Source organism: Drosophila willistoni (genome assembly GCF_018902025.1).
Source record: "Drosophila willistoni isolate 14030-0811.24 chromosome XR unlocalized genomic scaffold, UCI_dwil_1.1 Seg143, whole genome shotgun sequence".
Classification (NCBI taxonomy): Eukaryota; Metazoa; Arthropoda; class Insecta; order Diptera; family Drosophilidae; genus Drosophila; species Drosophila willistoni.
This window is the reverse complement of record NW_025814056.1, coordinates 5,833,642-5,857,909: the sequence shown is the minus strand read 5'-3', so window position 1 is coordinate 5,857,909 and position 24,268 is coordinate 5,833,642. Positions and strand designations below refer to the sequence as shown.

Below are 24,268 nucleotides of genomic sequence, written 5' to 3'. Positions count from 1 at the left end.
GTTGCTCTCGTTGCTCGCGCAATTGTTGCTGTCGTTCGCGATGATGTTGCTCCCGTGTGGGAGTTGCATGTTGCGATGAGTGATCTCGTTCACGTGTTGGTGTTGCCTCTCTTGAGGCTTTTGTTGGTGTGCTTGTGTTTTGTTGTTGTTGTTGGTGTTGGTGTTGGTGTTGTTGCGTTGTTGTTGTTGTTGTTGCTGGTGGTAGTGTTTTTGTTGGTGTTGTTTGTGTATTAACCGTATTGGTACTGGGATGAGGGTTAGAATTTGAATTGGAATGATAATGTGACTGCTGCTGTTGATGATGTTGTTGCTGCTGCTGTTGTTGATGTTGTTGATGATGATTGTTGAGCGCAGTGTTTGTTGTTGTTGTTGGACTGCCATAGTTGGTATTATCGCTTTTATGATGAGGCAGTGGCGGTGGATTTTTGGCTTTTGTCAGCGGTATTGGTGTTGGCATTGGTTTTGGCGTCTCTGTTAAATCGATGCCCCATTCATAAAGGAACTCAAGCTTTTGTCGTTCCAATGGGTCACTAGCCGGCAGGGCAAGCAAATGTTAGGCTTCTAAAAATATTAACGCTGTTGGTTTCGGTTCCAAATTTGATTTTTTTGCTTCGACAACTAAGAAGGTTATTTCAGCCTTTTCACGATTAGCAAAGCATTCGGCTATTAATCGAGCAACCTCCTGCAAAGAAACAAAATGCGCATTCATCATTTAATCACAATTATCTTGTTACTAATAATAAACTTACCTGATGGTGTAGACCTTCCACCTTAGTACCGTCTACCTCCAGTATCAGTTGACCGACTTCTAGTCCGCCCGCTTCAAATGCTGCACCATTTTCCTATGACAATGAAATGATGAATGATGAATCAAGAATTGCAGCTGTGAGAAGTCATCAATATATTGATGACAAACTTTACTTACATGGATGTTTATTATTCTAGGGAGCGGGTGTTTTGTATTAGCACCACCTTCGATAGCAATACCTAAAATTGGTTTCGTTTTCTTAACTGTAATGTGTAAGTTGCCTCTATGATCAGGTACGACGTTTGGATTGTGTTCATGTGTTGTTTGTTCAGTCGTTGAACCACCATTTTGCTCAGCTGACAGACGCTGCATGGACTAGTGTTGCAAAAACACATAAAAAAAAAAACAGTTTGGAAAAAGACGAGAAAGAAAATACCAAGAAATTGGAAATTGATTAAAATTATACAATAGTACAAATTACAAAAAATAAAAATTAAAATTATTATTATCAATAAAATTTATTAATATCAATTTTTATCGTTCACTAGCACGCTGTGTGATTAGAACAAACGTAAAACTAAATTGGAATCCTACTTTTTAGCTAAATTTGTTTTGAATTGTAGCACTAACCATAGAACACATAGATAGGACAAACTCATGATTTTTTGATTGCAAACGCTAGCCTAGTCATGGAACCCCAGAGAACTTCGGGAAAACCCGAACGCTCTCACTCTCAATGAGAGCGTAAAATGGGGAGAGGGCAAAGCAGCTACGAAAAAATTTCAGTCTAGCACAGACTACAGAACGACGAAGGCAGGCCTACGTCGCTTGTGATTTCGTTCTGTCTATGTATGTGTACACTCGTCGGTACATGCTCAGGCTTCGTAGTGTGTGTGTGACGTGAAGTTGTACAACATCGCATTTCAATAGCTCGCTCGACCAAAATTTTTAATTTTCGACAAAACAGCGACAATGCGAATAAGAAATGCCCCTGTGGAAAGAATATCAAGAAATATTGCCATCTTCTTCGTATGTATCCCGGTGGCTGTGCCGATAGAGTGTCCGCTTGGCGATCTGAATGTCGCTGGTTCGATTCCCACTTCGGAACCGACCAATATGGTTTTTTTTTCTATTTTTTAATAAATAAAAAATAAATAAATAATAAATGAATAAAAAAGAAAAATAAACAAAAAATAAAGAAACAAAAAATCCACAATAAAAAACAAAATTATAAAATAGAAAAAAACATTATATAAGCCAATGATTTCGAGTGGGGAATCGAACCAGGGACATTCCCCAAGTCACATCACGAAGCGAACACTCTATCGGCACAGCCACCGGGATACATACGAAGAAGATGGCAATATTTCTTGATATTCTTTCCACAGGGGCATTTCTTATTCGCATTGTCGCTGTTTTGTCGAAAATTAAAAATTTTGGTCGAGCGAGCTATTGAAATGCGATGTTGTACAACTTCACGTCACACACACACTACGAAGCCTGAGCATGTACCGACGAGTGTACACATACATAGACAGAACGAAATCACAAGCGACGTAGGCCTGCCTTCGTCGTTCTGTAGTCTGTGCTAGACTGAAATTTTTTCGTAGCTGCTTTGCCCTCTCCCCATTTTACGCTCTCATTGAGAGTGAGAGCGTTCGGGTTTTCCCGAAGTTCTCTGGGGTTCCATGACTAGGCTAGCGTTTGCAATCAAAAAATCATGAGTTTGTCCTATCTATGTGTTCTATGGTTAGTGATTGTAGTTTAGAAATTTGTGTATCATTTTGTTTTTTATTTTAGCAACAGATATAAATTAGATTTAGGTGTTGGAGTAAAGGCAAGCAACTTTAGGAATTGATGCAATAAATAGGGAGTTTGTATTTATATATAGTTTGGTATATATGTATTTCAGGTAAGTGTATATGTCTCTGTGTATGTGTGTGTGTGTGTAGAGGTCAAACCAAATGTACATAATTTGTTTTGATATTTGTTGTAATAGCTAAAAGTAATTCCAATTGAATATAAATACTTTTACTAAGGAAAAACATTTTAGAGGCATATAAAAAGGAGAGATTTGGTTTTTCATTGAGCAGAGTTTTCAGTGAGTGAAGGGAAAATATGGATCATGAAATGTATGTAGATTAGATTAATTGGATCAAAAATTTGTATGTGCTATTGAATTGGATCATAAATTAAATTATATGATATAGAAGAAATGTATTGTAGATACATATGTTTCTCTTGCTGTGTGTGTGTGTGTGTTAAAATTGTGTTTTCCATTCAAGATACTGACAGAAAATTGTTATTAATATTAAGCTTTTCAATAGATAGATTTTCCATATCAAACCGCAAACATTTTGAGCTGATTTGAGTTTTTGTTTTTTGTTGGCATTCAGTGCTGTGGTATTTAATTTGAATATTTTATAGTTATTTTATTATTATTTTTTTTTGTTTTGTTGATATTTCTTAGTAGTTTTTTGTTTGTTTTGTTGTCTGTTTTATTTTGTTGTTGCTTTCACCAAAAAAGTGTAGCACTCACCTGATGCCTTCGTACAGCTTTATCGCCCAACAATGTGCCGCCTTCTTCCTTCATATCGAAACTTCTTGAGAGTTTTGTTGCCAACTCCTAATCAATTTGGTATTTTGTTTTTTGTTTTTTTTTTTTTGCATTTTCGTTTCGTTTTGTATCGATTTTTGTTTGTAATTATTAAATGGCCATTTTTTGATTTTTGTGAGAGGCATAGTCGAATTTTGTTGTAATTTGATTTTGTTATCGAACAAAAAAAAAAAAAATTTTTGTTTGAGTGTAAAATGAAAATAGTAGAAATATATAAATTTGCATAAGAATTTATTGCACATAGTTGAAAGTACGAGTTATTTTCTGTTATTATTATTATTATTAATTTTATGTTTTTTTTTTGTTTGTAGTAAGTTGAAATAGTTTTGTGTTACGTTTTTATAAATATTTGTAGATATATATGTATATATAAATGTATGTAGGAACTTGTTTTCGTTTCTGATAACAAAATTTGTGACAAGAAATGTCGAAAATACATTTCATTTTGTTGTTTTCCATTCATGTTCATGTTACAAACAGATATATGTATATATATGTAGATACAGGTACAGATAGAGAGTTTTAATTGAATAAAGTAAAAAATATATATTTGAATAGGTAGAGAATATAATGGAAAGAGACAAGAATTCTGTGAATAGTTTGGGCATGGATTATGGGGGAGAGCGGGGGGATTAAAAGCATTTTTGCTGCGTGCTGCTCGAGAAAAAGAATAGAAAATGGAGTTTCGGTAGGGCGGGCGGGGGGTTGTTAGAAGAAAGTGTATCAAATTGTATATTTCATCCAGGACTACTACCATTTGGTAGCAAAAAACACTGATTTGTGTTTTAGGTTGTCCTCTTTCAATGCAAAAAGGCTTTGCAGTTGATTGAATGGCTTAAGACTGCCAGAGAACTGAGGTAAAAGAGGAATTTGGCTTTTATTTTTGACAAAGAAATGGTATTCATTTCCAATGCAATTTCTCTAATTGGCATGCAAAAGTCAGTCACAAATTTGTAAATCAGACAATGTAAAGCATGGCCAATGGTTTTAAAGAAACATTGGATTTTAAAGCACATTTGATTATGAAAGTTGATTTAATCATGATTTTATTTAAGCCATATCGATTCGCGGCAATTCCCTATCAATAATTCAATTGGCTTTTTTCTTTGAATGTACTTTTAACGAATGGGTTTCATACATTTTGTTTTTCACTCGCAAACTGACATCGAATTACTACATCGTCAGTTTAATTAATACATTTTTTTTTTTTTTTGTAATTTACATAGAGATTGGAGAGCCACAGAACAGTATTTATGAATTATATAGCTTGAAGGAATGAAATGTTATCCCTTGCAATATTTTTCAGTTGCTCTCAATACGACGACAATACTTAAAACAATTAACAGATGATGTTGGCAACCCTAAATCCTAGATTTATTCAACACGGTGTGTTGTACATATGTATGTTGTATGAGTGTGTGTGTGTGTCTGTGTGAGTTAGAGGGCTACACGAATGCATTTACAACTTCGCTGACTCAAAATATCAAAGTACACATTAATAATAAGAGATAATCAGTTTTTGAATAATTCAGTCGTGCCAATACATTTATTCGTTTGCATAGATTTCTTCGCTTGACTTTGATGATTTAAAGTTAATTTTTTGTTAATAGTACGTATATAATTTAATATGTTGTATTCAAATATGAATTCGAAAGCCATTTAATGTAATTGCACGACTGAATTATTAAAAAACGTAGAGAAGTCTCTGGTTATAGACAAGTATGTTAAGTATTCATCAGTATTCAGTCTCCCACGAAAAGATTATTGATGATTGATGAATATGTTGTGTATTCATTGGTATATATATCAGAATGGGTTTTCGGAACCCTTTTTGACTCTTTTATTTCTTAAGCCCATTATTGTATAATGTTCGAATTTTCGAACAGCAAAATTCAAACATCTTTTTTAAATATTTACTTAAGTTACTCGAGTCCAAAACGCGCTTCAACTACTAAATTTGGTATCAAACGAAAGAGAAAACGAGCACGACCTCAGGTGCGCCTTGGCGATTTATTGTGTAATTTTTGTGTAATTAACAAAAGAAGAATCATGTTTTCAACGGGATTATAGCTAAAAGTAGCTATTTCCGGCTAAAAGAAGCTGAAATAGTGTTGCCGGATGCCAAATTTCGGATACTCGAATACGCGGGCTTTTTAAAACTTTTGTTCGCATTCCTCTCAACAAACGAAAATATTGTGGAGTTTAGCTTATTTCTTGATTTCAGATAACAAATATAGTTCAGAATACAATATTCGGCTGCCAGATCAGCCAAATATTCCCTAATTCTATAATTCAGAGTAAAATATTTGGCTGCGGTCAAATAACGCGCCAAATAAAAAACAGTATTTGCCAACATTGAAATCTAGTTTTAGCCGATTTTTTCACTTTTCAACACTGAAATCTCGAGTAGCTTAAGTAAATATTTACCAAAACAAGGAACTTTCCATTGAAAATGTGAACTTAATTATTTTCCGCTTGAGAGAAAATAACTTAAATTTGACCATTAAGCCAGGCAAGGACTAGTTCTAGTCCTAGTAGTTCAAACCCTACTTAAAGGGTCTTGTGCTTAAATGAATACTCCGTCGACTCATTTATATTCATTGGGTTATGTATTCATTCGGTTATTGAGAGGAGCATTAAATGAATAAGTGAGTAGTAACAACTTTGTAAGTTGCATTTATTCGATTTATTATGGGATTGAATATTACGAATGTCGATTTGAATGCATTCATCAAGCCTTCTAATAAGTGTGTGTGTGTGTGTGTCTGTGTGTGTGTTTGTGTGTGTATGGGAGTATCTGTGTGTTCTACGTTAAGTCAAGTGCAAATTATGGTATGCGAGTGCTGTGTGTTTAGAGTTGGCTCTCGAATGCATGTATGTGTGGGTGTGTGCATTTAGAGGCGTGGCAGTTCTATAAATATGTTGATCTACATATAATTTGTCTATACGTACATACATACATATATATTTTTTTCTAAACAAATTTCAATTACCATATAAGAAAACATTTTTGCAAAAACTTTAGCAACTAAGACATTTAGATTTCGTAAAATTGTTTTGCTAGTCTAAACCAAATACCAACTATTTTTAAATTTTCAGTTATTAATATTTTGAGATAAGCGCTAGCCAAAAAAAAAAACAAATGGAAATTTATTTTACAGTTCTAAAATCTACAACTAGAACATATATATACATATATATATATATGTTTGTGTGTGTGTGCTGGTGGGTGTTGTATGTGTGTGTGTGTATATGTATATAGGGCAGCAGCAATTGAAATAAGTTTTTTTTTTTGTGGGGGGAGGGGTGTGGGAATTTCACACTAATTACAGGTCAAACAAAAATAAAAGAAAACAAAAAATTAAACGAATACCAAAAATAAATACTACCAAAACGTAATGTAAAATGTGGGAAGTAAGTAATGAGTTTTTTTTTTTCGTTTGGTTTTTTGTTGTAATTTATATGTATAATAATTAAATTTATTTATTTATTTTTTTTTGTGGTTTTTGGTTTGAAATCAGGGTGACTCATGCGTAAATGTGCAAATGTATTTTTCAAGCTTTTATTTTTTATTTTTGTTTTTGGTTTTTTTTTTTGTTGCTTTTTCGGTTTTCGATTTTAAGTCTTGTTTCTAGTTTTGAACATTTCTTTTGGTTTTAATTTGCATTTGTTGATTTTCAAAATTTGAGTGTGGTTGAGTTGAGTTTTTTTTTTAATTATTTTTAGTTTGTTGTTTTTTAATACTTACATTGACAATTACTTTACAAAATAGACTAAATTCGGGGTGCGCCACGATTTAAGTACAATAAAACGAACTAAGGAAAATGATTTACTAATTTTGGAGAACGAGAATTGGAATGTTGTGTGGTTGTGGTGGTGGTGGTGGTGGTTGGGTGGGTGGGGCAAGCAAAAATATGAAGAAAGAGAGTGGAAACTAAAACACAAATCCTACTACAAGTACAACACAACTAACAAAACAAAAAAACAAAAACAAAAAGAAAAGAAATAGAGAACATAAAATGCATTTTAGTTTGCTTTTTTAAGTTTTATTTTTAACAAATTTAAGGCACTTGCATTGTGCTTGCTTTTGCTCTAAAGGTTTTTTTGTTTTTTGTATTTAAAATATTTTAATGCACATTCAAAACAGTTAAGTTTAATAAGATTTAGTTTAGAGAGCAAGAGAAATAGATAGACAAAGGGCTTAGGTGACAGAGAGAGAGATAGAGAGTGAGTGAGAGTTAGAGCATTATAAAACGTTGTAAGTATGTTTTAATTTAAGTTTTTTTGTTTTTATTTAGTTAGCAACAATACTAAAAAACATAGTAGTAGTAGTAATAGTTCGGGCTAGTTCTAGGCGAGATGCAAATTCAAAAAAAAGTCGTTCAAAAACGCAGACACGTGAAAACATTATCGTTATCCATGTAACACAATTTCTGTTTTGTGGTTGGTATTTCCTTTTCTTTTTTTTTTATTGTTTTGTATATTTTTTTATGCTTTTTGTATTACTTCATTTTTTTTTTTTTTTGTTTTTTTTTTCGTAGTTTGTACGAAAAATACATTGGCACTTACAAGAGGTCGTCCCCAATACCATGATTTGACACGTTGTGTTAAACCACCCAAATGTGAACGTAGTCCATCTAAGTAGCCGCCCTGAAATGCACACAAATGAACAAACGAGAACAATTTTTTTGTGGGGAGGAGTTCGGGTTAAGGTTGTTTTTTTTTTTTTTTTGTTTTTTGAGATAAAAACTACACAATTCCTGCTTGGATTGCTGTGACATGTTACGAAATGAACGAAAACGAAATGAAACAAAAACATAAACAAAGTAGTAACAAAATTAAATAAATAAAAACAAATTAAAACCAAAAATGGTGCCAGTTTAAATGGAAATGAAAGTTAATCATTAATCAAAGATAAACAACTCAAAAAATAGTGTGATTGAGAAAGTAGGAAAAACAGAGAGAATTGCAGATAGAAGTTTTGGGTAATTTTTCTTTTGTTGTGTGTTAAAAGGGACTCAATTTTTATTTATATTTGTGTATATTTGTGTATATATATATATATAGAGATAATTTGTATACTATTTAGGAATTATAAATGTATATCTATATAGCTACAGGGGACCTAAATAAGTTTCCATAGAATGCTACAGTTTTTTCTTGTTGTTGTTATAATTTGTTAATCAAAAATTTTAAATTTAATTTTTCTCTAGTTATTACGAGTTGTAATTGGCTTTTGTTTTAAGGCCTAGCTACATTTTATAATATAGAAGTTTTATATACATTATACTAGATATGATGATCCCAAATATATAATTGTTAAACTAAGAATACATTTTCCTATGATAATGATTCTACAATTATATGTTTTTTTATATCATATATATAGAAATTTTAAATTTCGCTTATACATAAATACTTTTGCTACAATTTCTTTCTTTGAAAGAAATTACTGTTATTGTCAAACTAACAATCTGGTGTTATAATGGAAATTTTGTTTGATAAAAATCTGTAAATCAATAAGATCTTGACCGAGGCAGCAACAGGAGCAAGAAAATACATACATATATTATGAGAAAGAGAGAGAGAGAAAGATAGATTTTGCTTCTCTTGATTTCTCATGCTTATCCATATAATCCAATACCAACACATATACTTAAAAGGCTTGAAAAATTGGTCCGTCTATGGGAGGTGAGAGATCTTAATTTTCAATTTTGTCGCCAAAAGCAGTTGAGAATAAGCAATTTATCAAACATGCGACTTTGTAAGAGCGTTGTCGCTAAAATGTATGCACTTTCAAGGGTTAATTCTGAATTTCAATTTGAAATCTGCAAAAAAAGCAATCGAAATCTGGCCCACTCTGTGTAAGAGCTAGTTCAATGGAAAAGGTGTGGCATCTTTTAGGTATTAACTTGAACTCCTAAAAGCATGCAACAGACAGTTAGTTATGTTGTCTTACAGTAGCATTTGTTGCGCTCCTTCTCAGCATCTCAGGCAAATTCGAGCCATTAGCTAATTGGCTTGAATTACGTTTTGGAAACGTTTGCTTGCGGTGCAATATCTTCCACAGCAGAGCATAAATTTGTATATATGTACTACCTGTTGCCCACCTGGCCCCCGGTTTTCGGTCTTTGACTAGTTAATGCAATGCATTTGAAAATTATGCGCACAACCAAACAAATGTAGCGTCTAAATATATATTTTCAACGCCTCCTTATGGTGTAGGAGCTTGGTTTTTTTTATATGTATTTTCCGTTTGTTCGTTCGTTTCTCTCTCTAGTTTTATGATGTTATTGCTGATTTAAGCTGCTTCCTTATTGGTTTTTTTCTTTCTTTCAGTTTTGTTATGTATAAATATATCAGTGTGTATGGTGTGTGTGTGTGTGTGTTTGTGTGAGTGTGATTTGTATGTATGTTTTAAAAAAGATAGTTTTTTTTTCATTTGTTTGTTTGGGTTGAGTTTTTTTTGTTGGTTTGTTTCTTTAAAAAAAGTGCTTAAAGTATAGAGCAAACGACGACGCACACGAAAGAAACGAATTTCAAATAAAGGAAAAAAGCGAATGAACGCAAAGTGCTTACCTGTTCCTGCATATATATATGTATATAATTGTCGTTCGATATATTACGCATACGCAGCGTATCCGAATGTAAGCCAAGAGATTTTTGTGGAAAGAAAAAAGGGAAGAGAAGAGAAAAAAAGATAGAAAAATACGAAAAACAAATTAATTAACCATGTTTTTTGAATCGTTTTGTTTTTTGTTTTAATCGAGCAAATGCAACGGTAAATCGTTATATATTGCAGCTCATCTCATTTCAATGCCAAATCGCGAGTGGCTATATAATAATATGTATTTGTATGTGTGAGTGGAAGTATTTATGTGTTTACGTCATGCCCGAGCAAAACAACCAAAAAAAAACAAAAAATCGAAAAAAAAAGAAAATAAAAAAACGTATAAAGCACAGCTGCAGTCTGTCAGCTTCAGATACAGTATCTTATAGCTACATAAATATCTTTTTGGTGTTTAGTTTTTTTTTTTGTCACTGTTGTAGACCATTGCGTAAAGCTTACCACATTTTGTTTACACACACAAACACAAAGACAGTGTGTGTATGTAAAATAAATAAATTTATGTATTTGTTACTCTTTCGATAATTTTTCCGTAATAATAATTTTTTGCCATAAATATTGTAAATCTTTTGTCTTTTAAATTGTCTTTGTAATTATTGTTATTGTTGTTGTCACTGCTGTTGTCTCTGTGGGTAATTTTGTTTTATTACTACCCCATAAAAACTAACTGAGACGATAATTCAAGACAAAGAAATGAATATGGAGACAGTGAGAGAAAGAGATAGAGAGAGCAGAAGATAGAGAGAGAGAGAGGGAAAATAGAGATAGAAAGAGAATGAACCCAAAGCAAGCTAAAATTGCAAGTAACATGACTACTAAATAGCCAAGTTAACTTCTTTACATCAAAGTCAAAGATGTCTATACACTTTCAATGTGTTATAGAAGTATCTTTATACCGTTTCAGAGTATGCTTAGATGTTTTTGACCTCATAAACTATATATATTCTTGATCAGCATGAGAAGGCAAGTCGATATAACAATGTCCGTATATCCATCTGTATGTAAGACTTTCAATAGAAGGCTACTGGAATGAAATTCGATAACTTGTTAAGCTTTTCATTGCCCGCCCAATGGAGTTAAAGTTCGCCTCTCCAGTGAATCGGAACACTATAACATATATCTGCCATAGAAATGAGAAATATCTCTTCAGAAATCTAGTAAAATCCTCACGAAATACAAGAAATATTTAAAAAAAACTAAACTAGTTAAGGAAATTATTTATGAATTAACGATTTAAAAATGACAAGGGTATTAAAACGTCGCCGCAGTTAAAGTTAGCTTCTTTTTCATCAAATTGTGGCTTGGCATTTTTATTTTACTTCATTTTCATTTTTAATTCATCTGCTAAGTTAAACTCTTTACGTAAGTTATAACATTTTCAAGTATATCCAAGGTAACAATTTGAAAATCTTTGTGAACATTTCACAGAGTATCTTACATCAGTTTTATATTTAATGTTTCATATATATAAACACTTTTTAAGTGCTAAAAATATTCTTTCTCTTAATATATGTAGAAGTAATAATCTATAAATTTAAGTACTAGAAAAGATTTCTGTATAAGCTGTTGTGATAAATTTTAAATTGAATTTCACATTATAGACACGACCCTGCAGTTAGGTCGTGTTATTGCCTTTTAAATAATTAAGAAAAAGATCTTAAAATTCTTTTCAAGTAAAGTGCAAGAGACTTATATTTCTCATTAACTCAACGAAAGATGAAACGAAATTGTCTGTATTTTAGCACACACACGAATCTGTTTAGGATATCTAATAAAAATGTGTTGAATTACTCTCAAAGTGCTATAATGTCAGAGATTTATGGCTAATGCTTTTACTATATCTCTAAGAAAAAGAAGAGTATTAAAGCATGTTTGGCTAGAGGGCTCATCTTTGTTTTTGATTGCAGTAAGAGTCATTTTATTTGGCCATTGCAAGGCTAAAAAGCTGTGTGTGTTACTATTTGTCTATATGGCCAACTCATTACACACTTCTTACCAACTCTCGGCTGTTGTTGTTGATGTTGCTGCTGCTGCGGCTGCTGTCTCTGTCGACTTCAGCTTCAGCGGTTTGGTTTGGCTTTTCGGCCAGTCGGTTTGTGTTTTTCATTTTTTCTACCTTCAACGGCGTCTGCAATTTCAGTTGCGCGTCGTCGATTGAAGCGTGAGGTTGCAACTAAAGCCAAGAGGCGCATCTACCAAGTTTTTTTCATACATTTTTGTCGCTTGTCGTTTTATTATTGTTTTGGTTTTATTTTTGTTTTTTATTTTTATTTTTTGGTTTTTGCCAAGCAAGACACAAACAAAAAAAACGTGCGTATAAATACCATTAGCAAAGAATTTATAATTATACAAATATAATAACCAAGTTGCCTTTATTTTGTGGAGTTGACAAATCTCGCGTTCGTTACCATTTCGCGCTCTGTTTGCCACAAATTGTAGCAATCCCAAAACAGAAGTTGTGGTCGCCCGCCCTCTCCTCTCTAGACAGTGTGTGTGTGTCTGTGTCCGTGTGTGTGTGTGTGTATGTTTTTGTTATATCATCATTGTTGTCTGTTTGGCGTTTTAGTTTTGTTTGTGTAACAACAATTGCTCAGGAGAAGTCTACCACATGTGACGGTAGCTCTTCTTCTTTTCAGCTTTTTTTTTTGGTTTTTGTTTCATTTTTGCATTCAATTAACTTCTGTTTCTCACCTTCTACTTGGTTTAATATTAACTCGTTTTTGCTCTTACTGTGTTTTTGTTGGTTGCGCTAATTTCTTTTGTTTATGGTTCGTTTTTTTGTTTTTAATTACCCCAAGTCTCTGTCTCTAAAGATGTTAAGTCCGAGTTGGAGACAGAAACTCAGCTTCGTTTGATTTGTTGTCCAACTTGCTTGTTGGTTTTTTGTTTTTGCCCTCAAGTTGGTTGTCTTTTTCTTTTTGTGCTGACGGAAATGAGGATTCTACTAAATGGTTAAATCTAAAAAAAAGTTCTTGCTAACCACTTCGACCCACAAAAAAGAAAGCCATTGAGTTATCTTTTGCGTTTTTAAGAGCCATTCAAAATGTAATTTTCTTCAAGAATTTTACCATAAAAAAACAAGAAAGAAAAATTCTTTTAGAAAAAAGGAACATAAATTTTCATTTTTATACCTTTGGAAAAACATGCTATTAGAAATATATTAAATATTTAACTATTTGGCAAAGGCAAAAATTTCATTTCCCAAAATTAACTTTAACCATTTTATTATTTAGAGATAAAAAAAAGTAATCGTCTCCTATTACATCTTACCAACAGTTTTAAACGTTTTCCAAACGGAAAGGCAACAAAACTTAACGATTTCTACTCAAAACTCAACTTTACTACGTTTAAGCTGCTCTGAAAGATTTCGATTATTATTTTGACCCAATTCCATAACGATTCCCCCCATTGATCAGTTATCAGTCTCGTCTGATCAGATTGCACAATAATCCCCAAAACAGACAAAACGCCAGTGATCATTCGGTTGGTCAGCTGTCATAGTTTTTCATTTCTATCGTTTGTAGGTCAATGTGCTCAAAGTTCTATTCACTCACTGGGGCGGGTCTTTGCATAAAGTTGAGTATCTGAGTCTGAGTCTAAACTTAGACCGAGTCTTGGAGATTCTGTTGTGACACAATGACAGCCAGTAAGTAAATGTGAGTCTGACTTCATCATAAAAGACTGAGAGACACTTCATAACAATAGTGTGAATTAGACAACAAATTAAAAAGGCATCTTTTGTTTAACAAAGATTAAAAGCTCAGAACGCTCTGAGAGAGCGAGATAGAGGAGATGCTTATGAGAAAAGAGATGGAAGTAAAAGTTTCACCCAATGTTTGTGGTTTGTTCTGCTAGAAGGAAAAGTTGAAAAACTTTCACAAACAAGAAAGAAAACAAAACAAAAAACACAGAATTTTTCCCTAATAACAATGAAACCTGACGTACGTCAATTGCCAACCCATTTAACTGTATTTTTCCTCAACTTTTCGAAATATTTTCGGGTTTTTAGCTCGATTGCTGTTTATATTACGCACATAATTTTTCAATTTGTTGTTTTTCTTTTTTTCTTCATCTTTGTTTGATATACACTAAGCCGCTTAGGGCGACCATTTGAAAAATCAATCAAATTTATGACTTTGCAAACTTTGCCACAGCGGTTTTTGTGTAACTAAATCCCAAAAAAAAAAAAAACGACATCAACACTCTCTGGGCACTATATACACTGCTGTTTGATGGTGGCAATCATCTTTTACCCATGGCTCATGCCATTGACCTCGTTGCGTAGCAGTTGATGACCGAACTGAAAAGTGTTGTATCAGTTTGTTGTGTGTGTGTGTGTGTGTGTTTGGCTAGAGAGCGGTAATGGGTGATGGTTTTGATCAAGGATGGCCACGTAGTGGCTCTTTTGGCTCCCGTGGCTCTTTACCGGCAGAGGCTGGGCAGAGAAAAAGGTCACTTTTGCGAGTCGACGCACACAAAAATTTGTGTGCCTCGAGTTTTATGAAGGGTCATAAAACGACCTTTTTTGGGTCGAGCGAGCGATCGTCGTCGAACTTGTGGGCAGAGGGACGGACAAGTCCCGAATTTTACGGGGAGGGGGAAAAGAGTCGCGATCTCGAGCTCGCTACTTGTTGGCAGAGAGACGGACAAGTCCCGAATTTTACGGGGAGGGGGAAAAAGGTCGCGATCTCGAGCTCGCAACTTGTGGGCAGAGAGACGGACAAGTCTCGAATTTTACGGGGAGGGGGAAAAAGGAACGCGATCTCGAGCACTCATCAAAAACAACCCTTATTTTTACTTGTCCCTCACTCCCTCTGCCCACAAGTTGCGAGCTCAAGATCGCGACCTTTTTCCCCCTCCCCGCAAAATTCGGGACTTGTCCGTCCCTCTGCCTACAAGTTCGACGACGATCGCTCGCTCGACCCAAAAAAAGTCGTTTTATGACCCGTCATAAAACTCGAGGCACACAAATTTTTGTGTGCGTCGACTCGCAAAAGTGACCTTTTTCTCTGCCCAGCGTCTGCCGGTAAAGAGCCGGCTCCCAAGCTAAATTTCCGTGGCCACCCTTGGTTTTGATGGTTTGATTGGTGTGTGGTGGTGGGAGGAGGAGGAGGAGTACGAGGAAAGGGTGAACGTTTTGTGATATATTTGATATTTTATATAGAGTATCTTGTATCTTGAACTCTCATATGCACAAAAAGCTAGCCAAACTGTCATTAGATACAGCCGATTGAAGTTGCAAAATGGTGGGTTTTTTTTTTTTTTTGTTTTGTCTCTCGTTATTGTCGTGGCTGTTTAGGTGGGAGATTTACTATAATAATTATTCAAGGCCATGACGATTGAGGTCGACATTAAAAATGATATTCAATATGATCCACAGAGATCCGTAAGTTGACAAATTTGGCCATGCAAAATACAAATGAACTTTGTTCGCTTGAAAAATAATGAAATCATAATCTGATTGGTCCTTGAGTATTACAAAATCATTTCCACTCTATAGCTTAGAGAGAAAGAGATCGTGAAAAGGATTTGAGGTTCTCTCAAAAGGCACAATCAAAAATAATGCATTATATTATAATTATCCCTTAGTTTTTAAAGAAAAATTTTTGTTTTAAATCATCTCTAAACGAAAATTTGTTTATTGCAGTAGTTTGCCTTTATATTTTCTTTGATCTAGTTTATCGAAATTTTACATTTCAAACATTTCATCAGTAGAACGAGTACTCTGAAATCATAATTAAACTTGTCAAAATTTGACAAGCTCAAATGAGAAGAGACTCATTAGTTCAGAATGACAGAAGATGAAGATGAAAATGAGAGAAGAAGATAATAATAATAATGAGGAAAGATGGGCGAGATTATGAAGAGATGAAGAAGATACTCAAAGCCAAACTCTAATCCATAGCCAAACTGGAACATAACTGTTAATAAACTTGTCAGAATTGACACTTTGTTTTCCCTTAGTTTACCTCAATTAGTTTTGACTTCTGTGTCTGTTTTTTTTTTGTTTTCTACTCTTTTTATACTCCTCTTTTACTTTATTGAGTTGCTTTTGTGTGTGCTGTGTGTGTGTGTGTGTGTATGTTGTTCTAGCCAAGTCAATCAGGTCCCCACTCCTAGCCTCTCTTACTCTTCATTATTATGATTATATTTTACACCCGTTGACTTTTTAGACCGGATTTTCGTTTGCTACGCATCGAAATGATTTATTTACGTCTATTTACATTATAAACAACTTTTTTTTCCACTGCTTGACTGCTGCTTGGTGCTTGCTTTTTGCCACTTTCTTGTTGTTGCCAATGGTTGGGGCAACAACATTTACTTTCCATTTATGTTGCTGTTGCTGTTGGGGCTGCTGCTGTTGCTTCTGCTGCTGCTGCTGCTGCTTGCTCTTGACAAAGTTTTGTACCTTATTTAGTACGTTTCTCTAATGACCCACTTTGAGTTTTGGTCTTCTCAAGCTCTTCAGGCTGTAATTTTGAGACACGACAAGGCAAAAAGTGAGTGTCCCATTGGCCAGACATCCAACAAACAACAACAACAGCAACCATAAAAAGTTGTTTGTCAGTTGTGCGGTTGTTGTTGCTTTTTAGTTGAAATCAAACTGGTTACTCAGCTGGCTTCTGGTCAAGTCAATTGCCGAATGGTGTCAGCTGTGTAAACAGGGCTAAGCAAGCGGATCGTTCTTGCCTCTCTTTCACCCTATTACTCTGTTGCTCCCCCTCTCTGTCTCTCGCATACTCTCTCTCTTTCTTTCTCTATCTTTCTTACATGTCTCGCAACTTTTCTAAATGCATCCGAAAATCAATTTTCAAACACATTGAACTTGACGGTGCATGCGATACGGTTGAACGCCTAGGCGGAAATCATTTGCAATTTTCTTGTCTAGAAACGCACACACACACACACACACACCTACACAGATACATACACACTCGCTTAAACATCAGGAGTTGAGTGGTTTTTGGTGGTTAATTCACTTTCACTTTTGTTAGACTCGCAAATTTAATACACTGCCTGCTAGTTAAGCATTGCCGTTTCTTTTTAAAACAGTTTTCATCCTTAATGCAATATTTGAATTTCACATACATTTTTAACATACTTATAAACAATTTAAATAGTTATTCCAACTAATTGCTAATAATTGCTCTATTAAGTATGTACAATAAATTTTCTTTGCTTATTAAACTACAAATAAAACGTTGTTATATGAATTTTAGCAAGCAGATTGAATGCATCTTTTAGAAGTTTTTTTTTTTTTTGTTTTTTGCAATGTTTGTGCAATTTTTGTATAAAATATTTAATGTTATTTTACCGTTTCTTGGTAACTATGATGCCGCAACATGTTATTCTTTATAAGATCGAGCTGTCCCCTTTATTTAAGTCTCAAATCTTATTAATTGAGATTCAAATCTAATTTCAAATGATATTTTATATATCATTGTCTTCTTTTTTTTTTGTCTTTAGTAGAAAATAAACGACAAAATATTGAATTTTAATTGTCTCACAGCTCGTAAATGAAAGACTTGAAGTTCTTTTAATAACGATTGGTTCTAAAAAAAATTTTTTATATAGTTTCTTAATTTTTAGGGAAAAATTCGATTCTAAAATCATCTCCAAACGAAATTTAAACGTTCTCGCATTTCCTTTAGCTTTGCCCAAAAATCTATATTTCTTAGCCCTGAAGCTGAAAATTTCCAAACTCTAGCTCACTAATTTACAATCAACCCACAATTCTGATCCAAGGATCTAAATATGTATACATATATATTTCTAAAAACAGGGCATTGCCAATTCGTGGCACAATTTAACTTGTTTAGCTTATTTTTGTTTCTTTCTCATTGCTTGTTTCCAAGTGGTTGCAATTGCAAACTGAAAACCCGACACTCCACATTGATTGCAACTTGGTTAAACAACAACAAATCAACATTTAAACAATCAAACAAATCATCAGCAGGCAAACGGAGGGTCAGCAGCAGCGATAATAGTGACAGAGGCAACGGACAAACAGACACTTGAAACATGGAGACCTATTTAACAGAGATCAAACAACTGCGCATACCGCGTCCGAAATTCGAGCCAAACAGTTGCCATCAGCAACATCAACATGCGGTGACAGCTGCAGCAGCGGCAGCGGCAGCGACCACACCCACTCCTCCTCATCATCAATGGCGACACTTTGTGCGACCCTTTACACCGCCACGCGATTATCATTTACCGATGGCCGTGCAGGGAGCAGGAGGCGGTAGTGGAGCCTGGGGTTCCGAGGAGAGTTCAAGCCACGACAAGATGTAAAGAGGTGGCGAAAAACAACAATAAACGAGGTGGTGAAAATAAAACAAAATCGAAAAAGGAAAAGAAAAGAAAGTAGGTGGAGGTGGAGGTGGAATTGGGTGGCCAATGAATGGGATATGCTGTCTATTTGACTTGCATTGCATTGAATTGAGTTGCATCATATCGTTTACAGTTATTGGCTATATAAACTTATAATCTATCAATAAAGTTAAAAGCTTTCTGTCTTTTTTCCCTCTTTCTCTCTCTCTCTCTCTCTCTCTCTCTCTCTCTCTCTCCCTCTGTCTCTTTAAATACCGCCTCCCAACCCACCCTATAATGTATCTTGATTGCATAATTAAGTTCTTAAGTTTAGTGTTAGTTAGTTTAGGATTTTTTATAGTTACAATAAAAAATTAAAATTTATAGATTGTGTTTATATATTTTATGTATGTATGTGTATATCTTATGTATGTATATATAAATGTATGTAGGTAAGTAAGTACTATCCCAACAAGATTAAGCATACCTAAAAGAATGTGTAAGTACTAACTTTGCTTATTGAAAATCATGCTAAATATATATGTATGTATAGCAAATATATAAAGATTGTGTTCAAGTCTGTGCAATACGTTTGACTTATGAAAAAAAGAGTAGAAGCCAATAGGGCAAAATGTGAGTTTTATGAATGAAGAGACACACAGACAATCGTTAGCGATTTGGAACCAGAATCATTAATATCCTTGGCTCCTATTAGTATTTATATATGTTTGTATATAGAGTTTATTATATGTATTGATCAAATGTGAATGACTTGAACTAAATTATGATTTTCAATGATCGATTTTGAATGGTAAGTACATTTAGTTTTCAAACCCTTTTTTAAACCTAAAAACTACAAAAAGTAATCAAACTCATCCTAATGAACCTAAAGACTTTACAGATTTCAGAAAATTTTAACCTCAGTTGCCTAATTTGACTTGGCAGGTTTTCTAAAAACCAAAATACCGCCTAAAAAACTATTATTATTTCAAATATTTGATTCTTACATCATGTCATTACATTTGTTTTCTGTTTTTCTTTTATGTTCAATCCGGCCAATTTGGCTTACTCACCGCATCTTGTTCATATTCCGGTAATAGGGTTTCACTGCCCCGGCGAGTTCTATGCTCATCACAGCCGTATTCCTAAGCCGGGGGCGAAATAGAAATATAGGAAACGTTTTTGAAGTTGAAAATAGCCAATTTTGTTTTTTGTCAATTATGCTGTTGGCGCTTCACATAATAAATTTGGTAGATTTTTCAATTATATAGATATGATAATAATAATTTGATTTGTTTACAACAATTAGCAGCCAATTAAGATAATTTAAAATGAAAAGAAATGAAACACAATTAACAAAACAAAAGAAAAGTGAAAGAGGTAACTAAAATTAAACACAAAACACACACCACTTAACACACTCGGACAAACATTTCAACAAATTTACTAACGTTTTTGTTTTTTGAACAACAAATAAAAAGGAAACGTAAAAAGAATACAAATACATCAATACACATAGACACGGGTTAAGACAAAATACACACACAAATTGGAATAACGTTATAATAAAATATAGAGAAAGCCTCAAACCGCGCCGATTTTTTTGGTTTTGGTTTTTCTTTTCTTTCTTTCTTTTTTTTTTTAGTACCGAATGTCAATTTTTTCTTATCCTAGTTATTTGTTAGGTATTGATACAAAGATGTATATAAATTTTAAATATATACATATATAAATAATTGTGCAGAGCCAAAAGTCTCTATTTCTAAAGGTATTATAGTTCAAAGATATAGTAAAGAATCAGAAGAGGTGCTACATACAATTGTGACCGTTTCAGAAATATTTTTCAAATTTCTAGCAAAATCAAAATCTTTTTTCGTTGCCAGCGTAGATTTCAAAAACTTTTTTTTATAATTATGAAGCATTTGAATATATTTCATTTCATTCTCTTGAAGAAGAAATTGCGACCTCATAAACTACATATATATGTAGATTCTTGATCAACGTGAGAAGTCAATATAGTCATTTCCGTGTGTTCTTGTGTACATTTTAACTTGACGCCCTTAAGTAACTGGTAACTTTTTAAGCTTTTTATTATTTACTTGACATTATTTTGACAATTTGTCGGATGAGACCACTATAACTTATAGCTGCCATAGAAACTATCGATCGAAAAGCCTTCTTAATGAAAAATATCTCAGTGAAAATATAGAAAAATCTTATTAAAGTTGGCTTGAAGAGAAATTTTGAGAAAATTTCATCTTATGAAATACAAAAATGTTTGAAAAATGAAACTTTGTGAAGAAAATTTGATTAAATAAATTGAAAAAAATTTATACAAGGGTATTCGAAGTTTGACGCAGCCAAAGCAAATTTCTTCTCGGTTTTTATCTAAATCCTTGTAATTTGAACCAGAATGTGAATCTCTCACCTTAAGCAGTTGTAGGGCTTGTCAGAAATCTCGAAATCTTTAAGGAACTGCGACAAAATCGACTTCATTTTCGATGAATTTCAAGAACGTTGCAGTGGGGTAAGGACTTTAAGCGGAAGGACCCTACTGAAGACAAGATAAGTTTCGTTTTTTACCACATTTAATGATCAATAATGATTGCAAAGGTATATAAACTTCGGCACAACCGAAGTTAGCCTCTTTGATTTTGTTGGCCATTTTGTTGTATAAGTATGTATGAAAATTGAGGAAATTGGAAAGCAACAATAGCCTGAGAAAGAGATGTTGAGAGTCTGGGGAAAAATGTATCTAGATTTGTGATAGATTTATGTGTGTGGGTGTGTGTGTGTGTGTGTGTGTGTGTGTGTGTGTGTGTGTGTGTGTGTGTGTGTGTGTGGGTATATGATGTTTGTGTGTCAAGGTAGAGAAAGTATTTAAAAGAAGGATATCGATGTGATTTGTTGTGGTTGTTGTTGTTGTTCGTTTTGGTTTGCTGTGTATTTGTTGTTTACGTGTTTATGTTCTATCACTTTTAACTCAACATTCCTGACCTGTTGCTGATTGTCATTGGTTTGCTTGAATTTCAAGTGATTTGGTCCCAACTGATGCGTATGCGGATGTTGATATTGATGCGGATGCTGACGCAACACGCCTCCTCCAATGCCTCCTCCAAGATGACGCAATGATGAATGATGTGGATAATGTTGTTGTTGTTGTTGTTGATGTTGCAGTTGTTGCTGCTGTTGTTGTTGTTGTGGGGATAATGAAGTTGTTGTTGTTGTTGTTGCTGGCTGATAATGGGATGCTGTCGGTTGTGAACGATGCAAAATTGGTCCCGCCGACATTGGGCGATAGGGCAACTGGAGTGCGGGTCTATTTCAATTGAAGGGGTGGAGGGGAGGGTAACAACATATAATATATGTAACATAAATAGTTAGACTCAATAATGGTCAAAATCTGGACAGTATTTCTATCATTATTTTAATAGTTATTTATCGTTATTATTAATTTTTTTTGTATTCTTTTTTCTCTTAAGGTGCTTTTGCATTTCTTAAAGGTTTTGATTTTTGAATTTATTGTTAATATTTGTTTTTAATTTATATTTTGTTTAGGTACCGTTTATGAATATCCGTTACGGTCATGCCCAGACCCGAATCGGATGAGGGACTACGTCCTGTGGCCGCAATTATTTCCAAATCGTCAGCTGTTACCTGTTAGAAGGGGGGAATAATGGAATGGAACGAACGAGTTTTTTTTCGGTTTTTTCTGTTTTTTTTTTGTTTTTTTTTTTTTTGCATAAGTACACATGAAAGAGTGAGGGGGAATATCCTAGACAGGACTTCTACAGAGCATAAACACACACATAGATAGAGACAGACAGAGAGAGGGAGTGGGAGAGAGAGAGGCAGAGATAGAGAAAGATAGAGTGAGAGAGACAGACAGAGACAGAGTGAGACAGCGAGAGTGAGAGAGAGATAGAAATACTATTGGCTGTTAAAGAAATTGAAGAGCGACAGATTTATATTTTGGGGTAGTGGTGATATATATGAATCATCTGGTGTGTATAGATATATGTATAGTGCAATTTCATTTTGATTTACGTGTTTATTTGAGTGTTAGCGATGTACATACATATATATCTGATATATATATATATATATTTAAAGTGCTGTAATAACTTTTGATCTGGGTGATTATTTGATGTATAGTTGTTTTTCAAAATTCTCTAAGTGCTAAAATATGTTTTATATTTTACATGAATCGATAGTGACTTGAAAAAATTTGTTGAGTGTATTGTCCCTATTGAAGTTTTGCGTTTTCGATTTTTTCATTTTGTACATAATTTTCGTAGATTTATTTCGAATGTAATTCTGTTCGGCTATAATAATAATTTCACATTCAAAATTTTGGTTTGATTAAATGCAATTTAAATCAATATATCCCATGATTCTTTGATTTGTTTTGTATCAATTCGATCATTTTTTTCTTAATTTTATTGAAATATGTAGGTATATACATATAAAGTTGCCTTTTTCTTTTAACTATTTAAGGCAACTGTACTTACTACTTAAGGCTTAAAGGAAAAATAAGTTTGTCATTTTGTTTTAGATTTGTGTGTGTGTGTGTGAGGGTGTTGCTTGTAAAAGTAAAAATTGACATTCGTTTTATGTTTTCTTTTGTTTGCTCTTAATTGTTGTTATTGTTATTCTGTTTACTTTTATTATAATGTATTATAATTGTTATTATTATCATTGTCTGTTTGCCAGAACGTATTTATTAAAGTAAGCGAGTTTTGTTGAATTTTTAAAGCTTCTCAAAATCAAAAAACATGCAGCATAAAAAAAATGAAAGACTAATAGAAATTAAAAAGTGGAAACATTAAAAACAAAATTGAAAATTGTTAAGATTGTGATGTGTTTTCTTATTATTTCTCGTACAACAATTAAACTACAAGATTTGTTTTGTTATTATTATTATTTTCTTTTCTTTTTTTTTGACTGTCAAGTGTATATATATATTTTGTCTACAGAAAATGAATAGTATTAAGAGTAAAGTAAGAGTTACAACAACACAGCGACAACAATCAACGACAACAAAACTAGGAAAAAGTTTTATTATTTTTTTTTCTTTTTACAAATAAACATTTAGAGTATAGAGTTTAGATATATAGATAGACAGATAGATAGATAGTTAGATAGAGAGAGAAAGAGGACAACAGATGATAAGACAGTTTTCGTTTCTATTAAAACAATAGTTCATTATATTTGTTGTATATATGTAAAATATAGTTGCTAAACAAATAGTAGTTGAAGTAGAAGTAGTTAAAGTTGTAGTTGAAGTTTGGAGTAATTGTTTATCATAACATGCTCAGAGATAACTTTTTGGTTTTTGGTTTTGTTATTGTTTTTTGTTTTCATTTTTGTTCTATTTAGGTATATATGGTGTCTGTGTCGTAGAATAAATCTTCTAAAAAGCTTACCGGCAAATCACGTGCTGGGTCTCCTTTACGCTGTAATTATAAGGCAAAAAAACAAGCAAAATGTGTTTAAATGCAATAAAATTCAATTCACATATCAAAAGAGGATATTAAAAAAGGATTGAATGCTTACCCTATGCCTATCCACGCTATAGGGATCTCGTTCTCTTCGATAAACCAACTCATCGTAGCGTGTTCGATCCTCGGGAAAAACGAGTTCACGAATTTCCGTCACTAGCGTATGCTGGCAAATTAATTATGGGATTTTTTTTTTTTGTTTTTTTGTAAGTTTTGCTAGTTAGTTGAGATTTTTAAATTATTTACCTTTTCGTACGTATCTAACATCTCTAATAAGACGGCAACAAAGGCATCTATGGTCATTGCTTTCGCACTATATTCGGCAATATAATATGAAAGGCTTGCAAAATGATGTCGTGGCAGCAGAGAGCGTGCCTTCTCCTCAACCATGGTCGCAATTTGACCTTTTCGGCGTGCTCTGCGAAATCAGAGTAAAACAAATTTATAAACAACTACAACTA

The 24,268-nt window shown here is 33.4% G+C and overlaps 2 protein-coding genes across 9 annotated transcripts in view; one reads left to right on the top strand and one right to left on the bottom strand.

Annotated features, from left to right (window-relative positions):
* Positions 1–322: 322 nt before the first annotated feature.
* Positions 323–24,268, bottom strand: part of LOC6645663 (whirlin) — a 45,055-nt gene continuing 21,109 nt past the window's right edge. Inside the window, exons 7-18 of one of the 8 annotated variants that reach the window (XM_047011852.1) lie at positions 24,054–24,225; positions 23,863–23,973; positions 23,733–23,762; positions 21,869–21,963; positions 21,304–21,625; positions 19,380–19,451; positions 9,945–9,950; positions 7,935–8,015; positions 3,288–3,374; positions 926–1,123; positions 750–842; positions 323–682 (exon numbers count right to left, since the gene is read on the bottom strand). In XM_047011852.1, coding sequence (XP_046867808.1) covers positions 554–682; positions 750–842; positions 926–1,123; positions 3,288–3,374; positions 7,935–8,015; positions 9,945–9,950; positions 19,380–19,451; positions 21,304–21,625; positions 21,869–21,963; positions 23,733–23,762; positions 23,863–23,973; positions 24,054–24,225 — 1,396 coding nt within the window. In that variant the 3' untranslated portion in view covers positions 323–553. The remainder of the gene's footprint in view (positions 683–749; positions 843–925; positions 1,124–3,287; positions 3,375–7,934; positions 8,016–9,944; positions 9,951–19,379; positions 19,452–21,303; positions 21,626–21,868; positions 21,964–23,732; positions 23,763–23,862; positions 23,974–24,053; positions 24,226–24,268) is intronic. The other 7 variants (XM_047011846.1, XM_047011848.1, XM_023177417.2 and 4 more) reach the window with 7 other exon arrangements.
* LOC6645664 lies at positions 12,287–18,650 on the top strand. The gene is made up of 2 exons (XM_002068098.4): positions 12,287–12,303; positions 17,951–18,650. Exon 2 carries the CDS (start codon positions 18,016–18,018, stop codon positions 18,286–18,288), a length of 273 nt encoding a protein of 90 aa, XP_002068134.1. The 5' UTR covers positions 12,287–12,303; positions 17,951–18,015; the 3' UTR covers positions 18,289–18,650.

Coding starts and splice junctions, on each gene's coding strand:
- LOC6645664 (XM_002068098.4), top strand. CDS start 18,016: ATGGAGACCTATTTAACAGAGATCAAACAACTGCGCATACCGCGTCCG.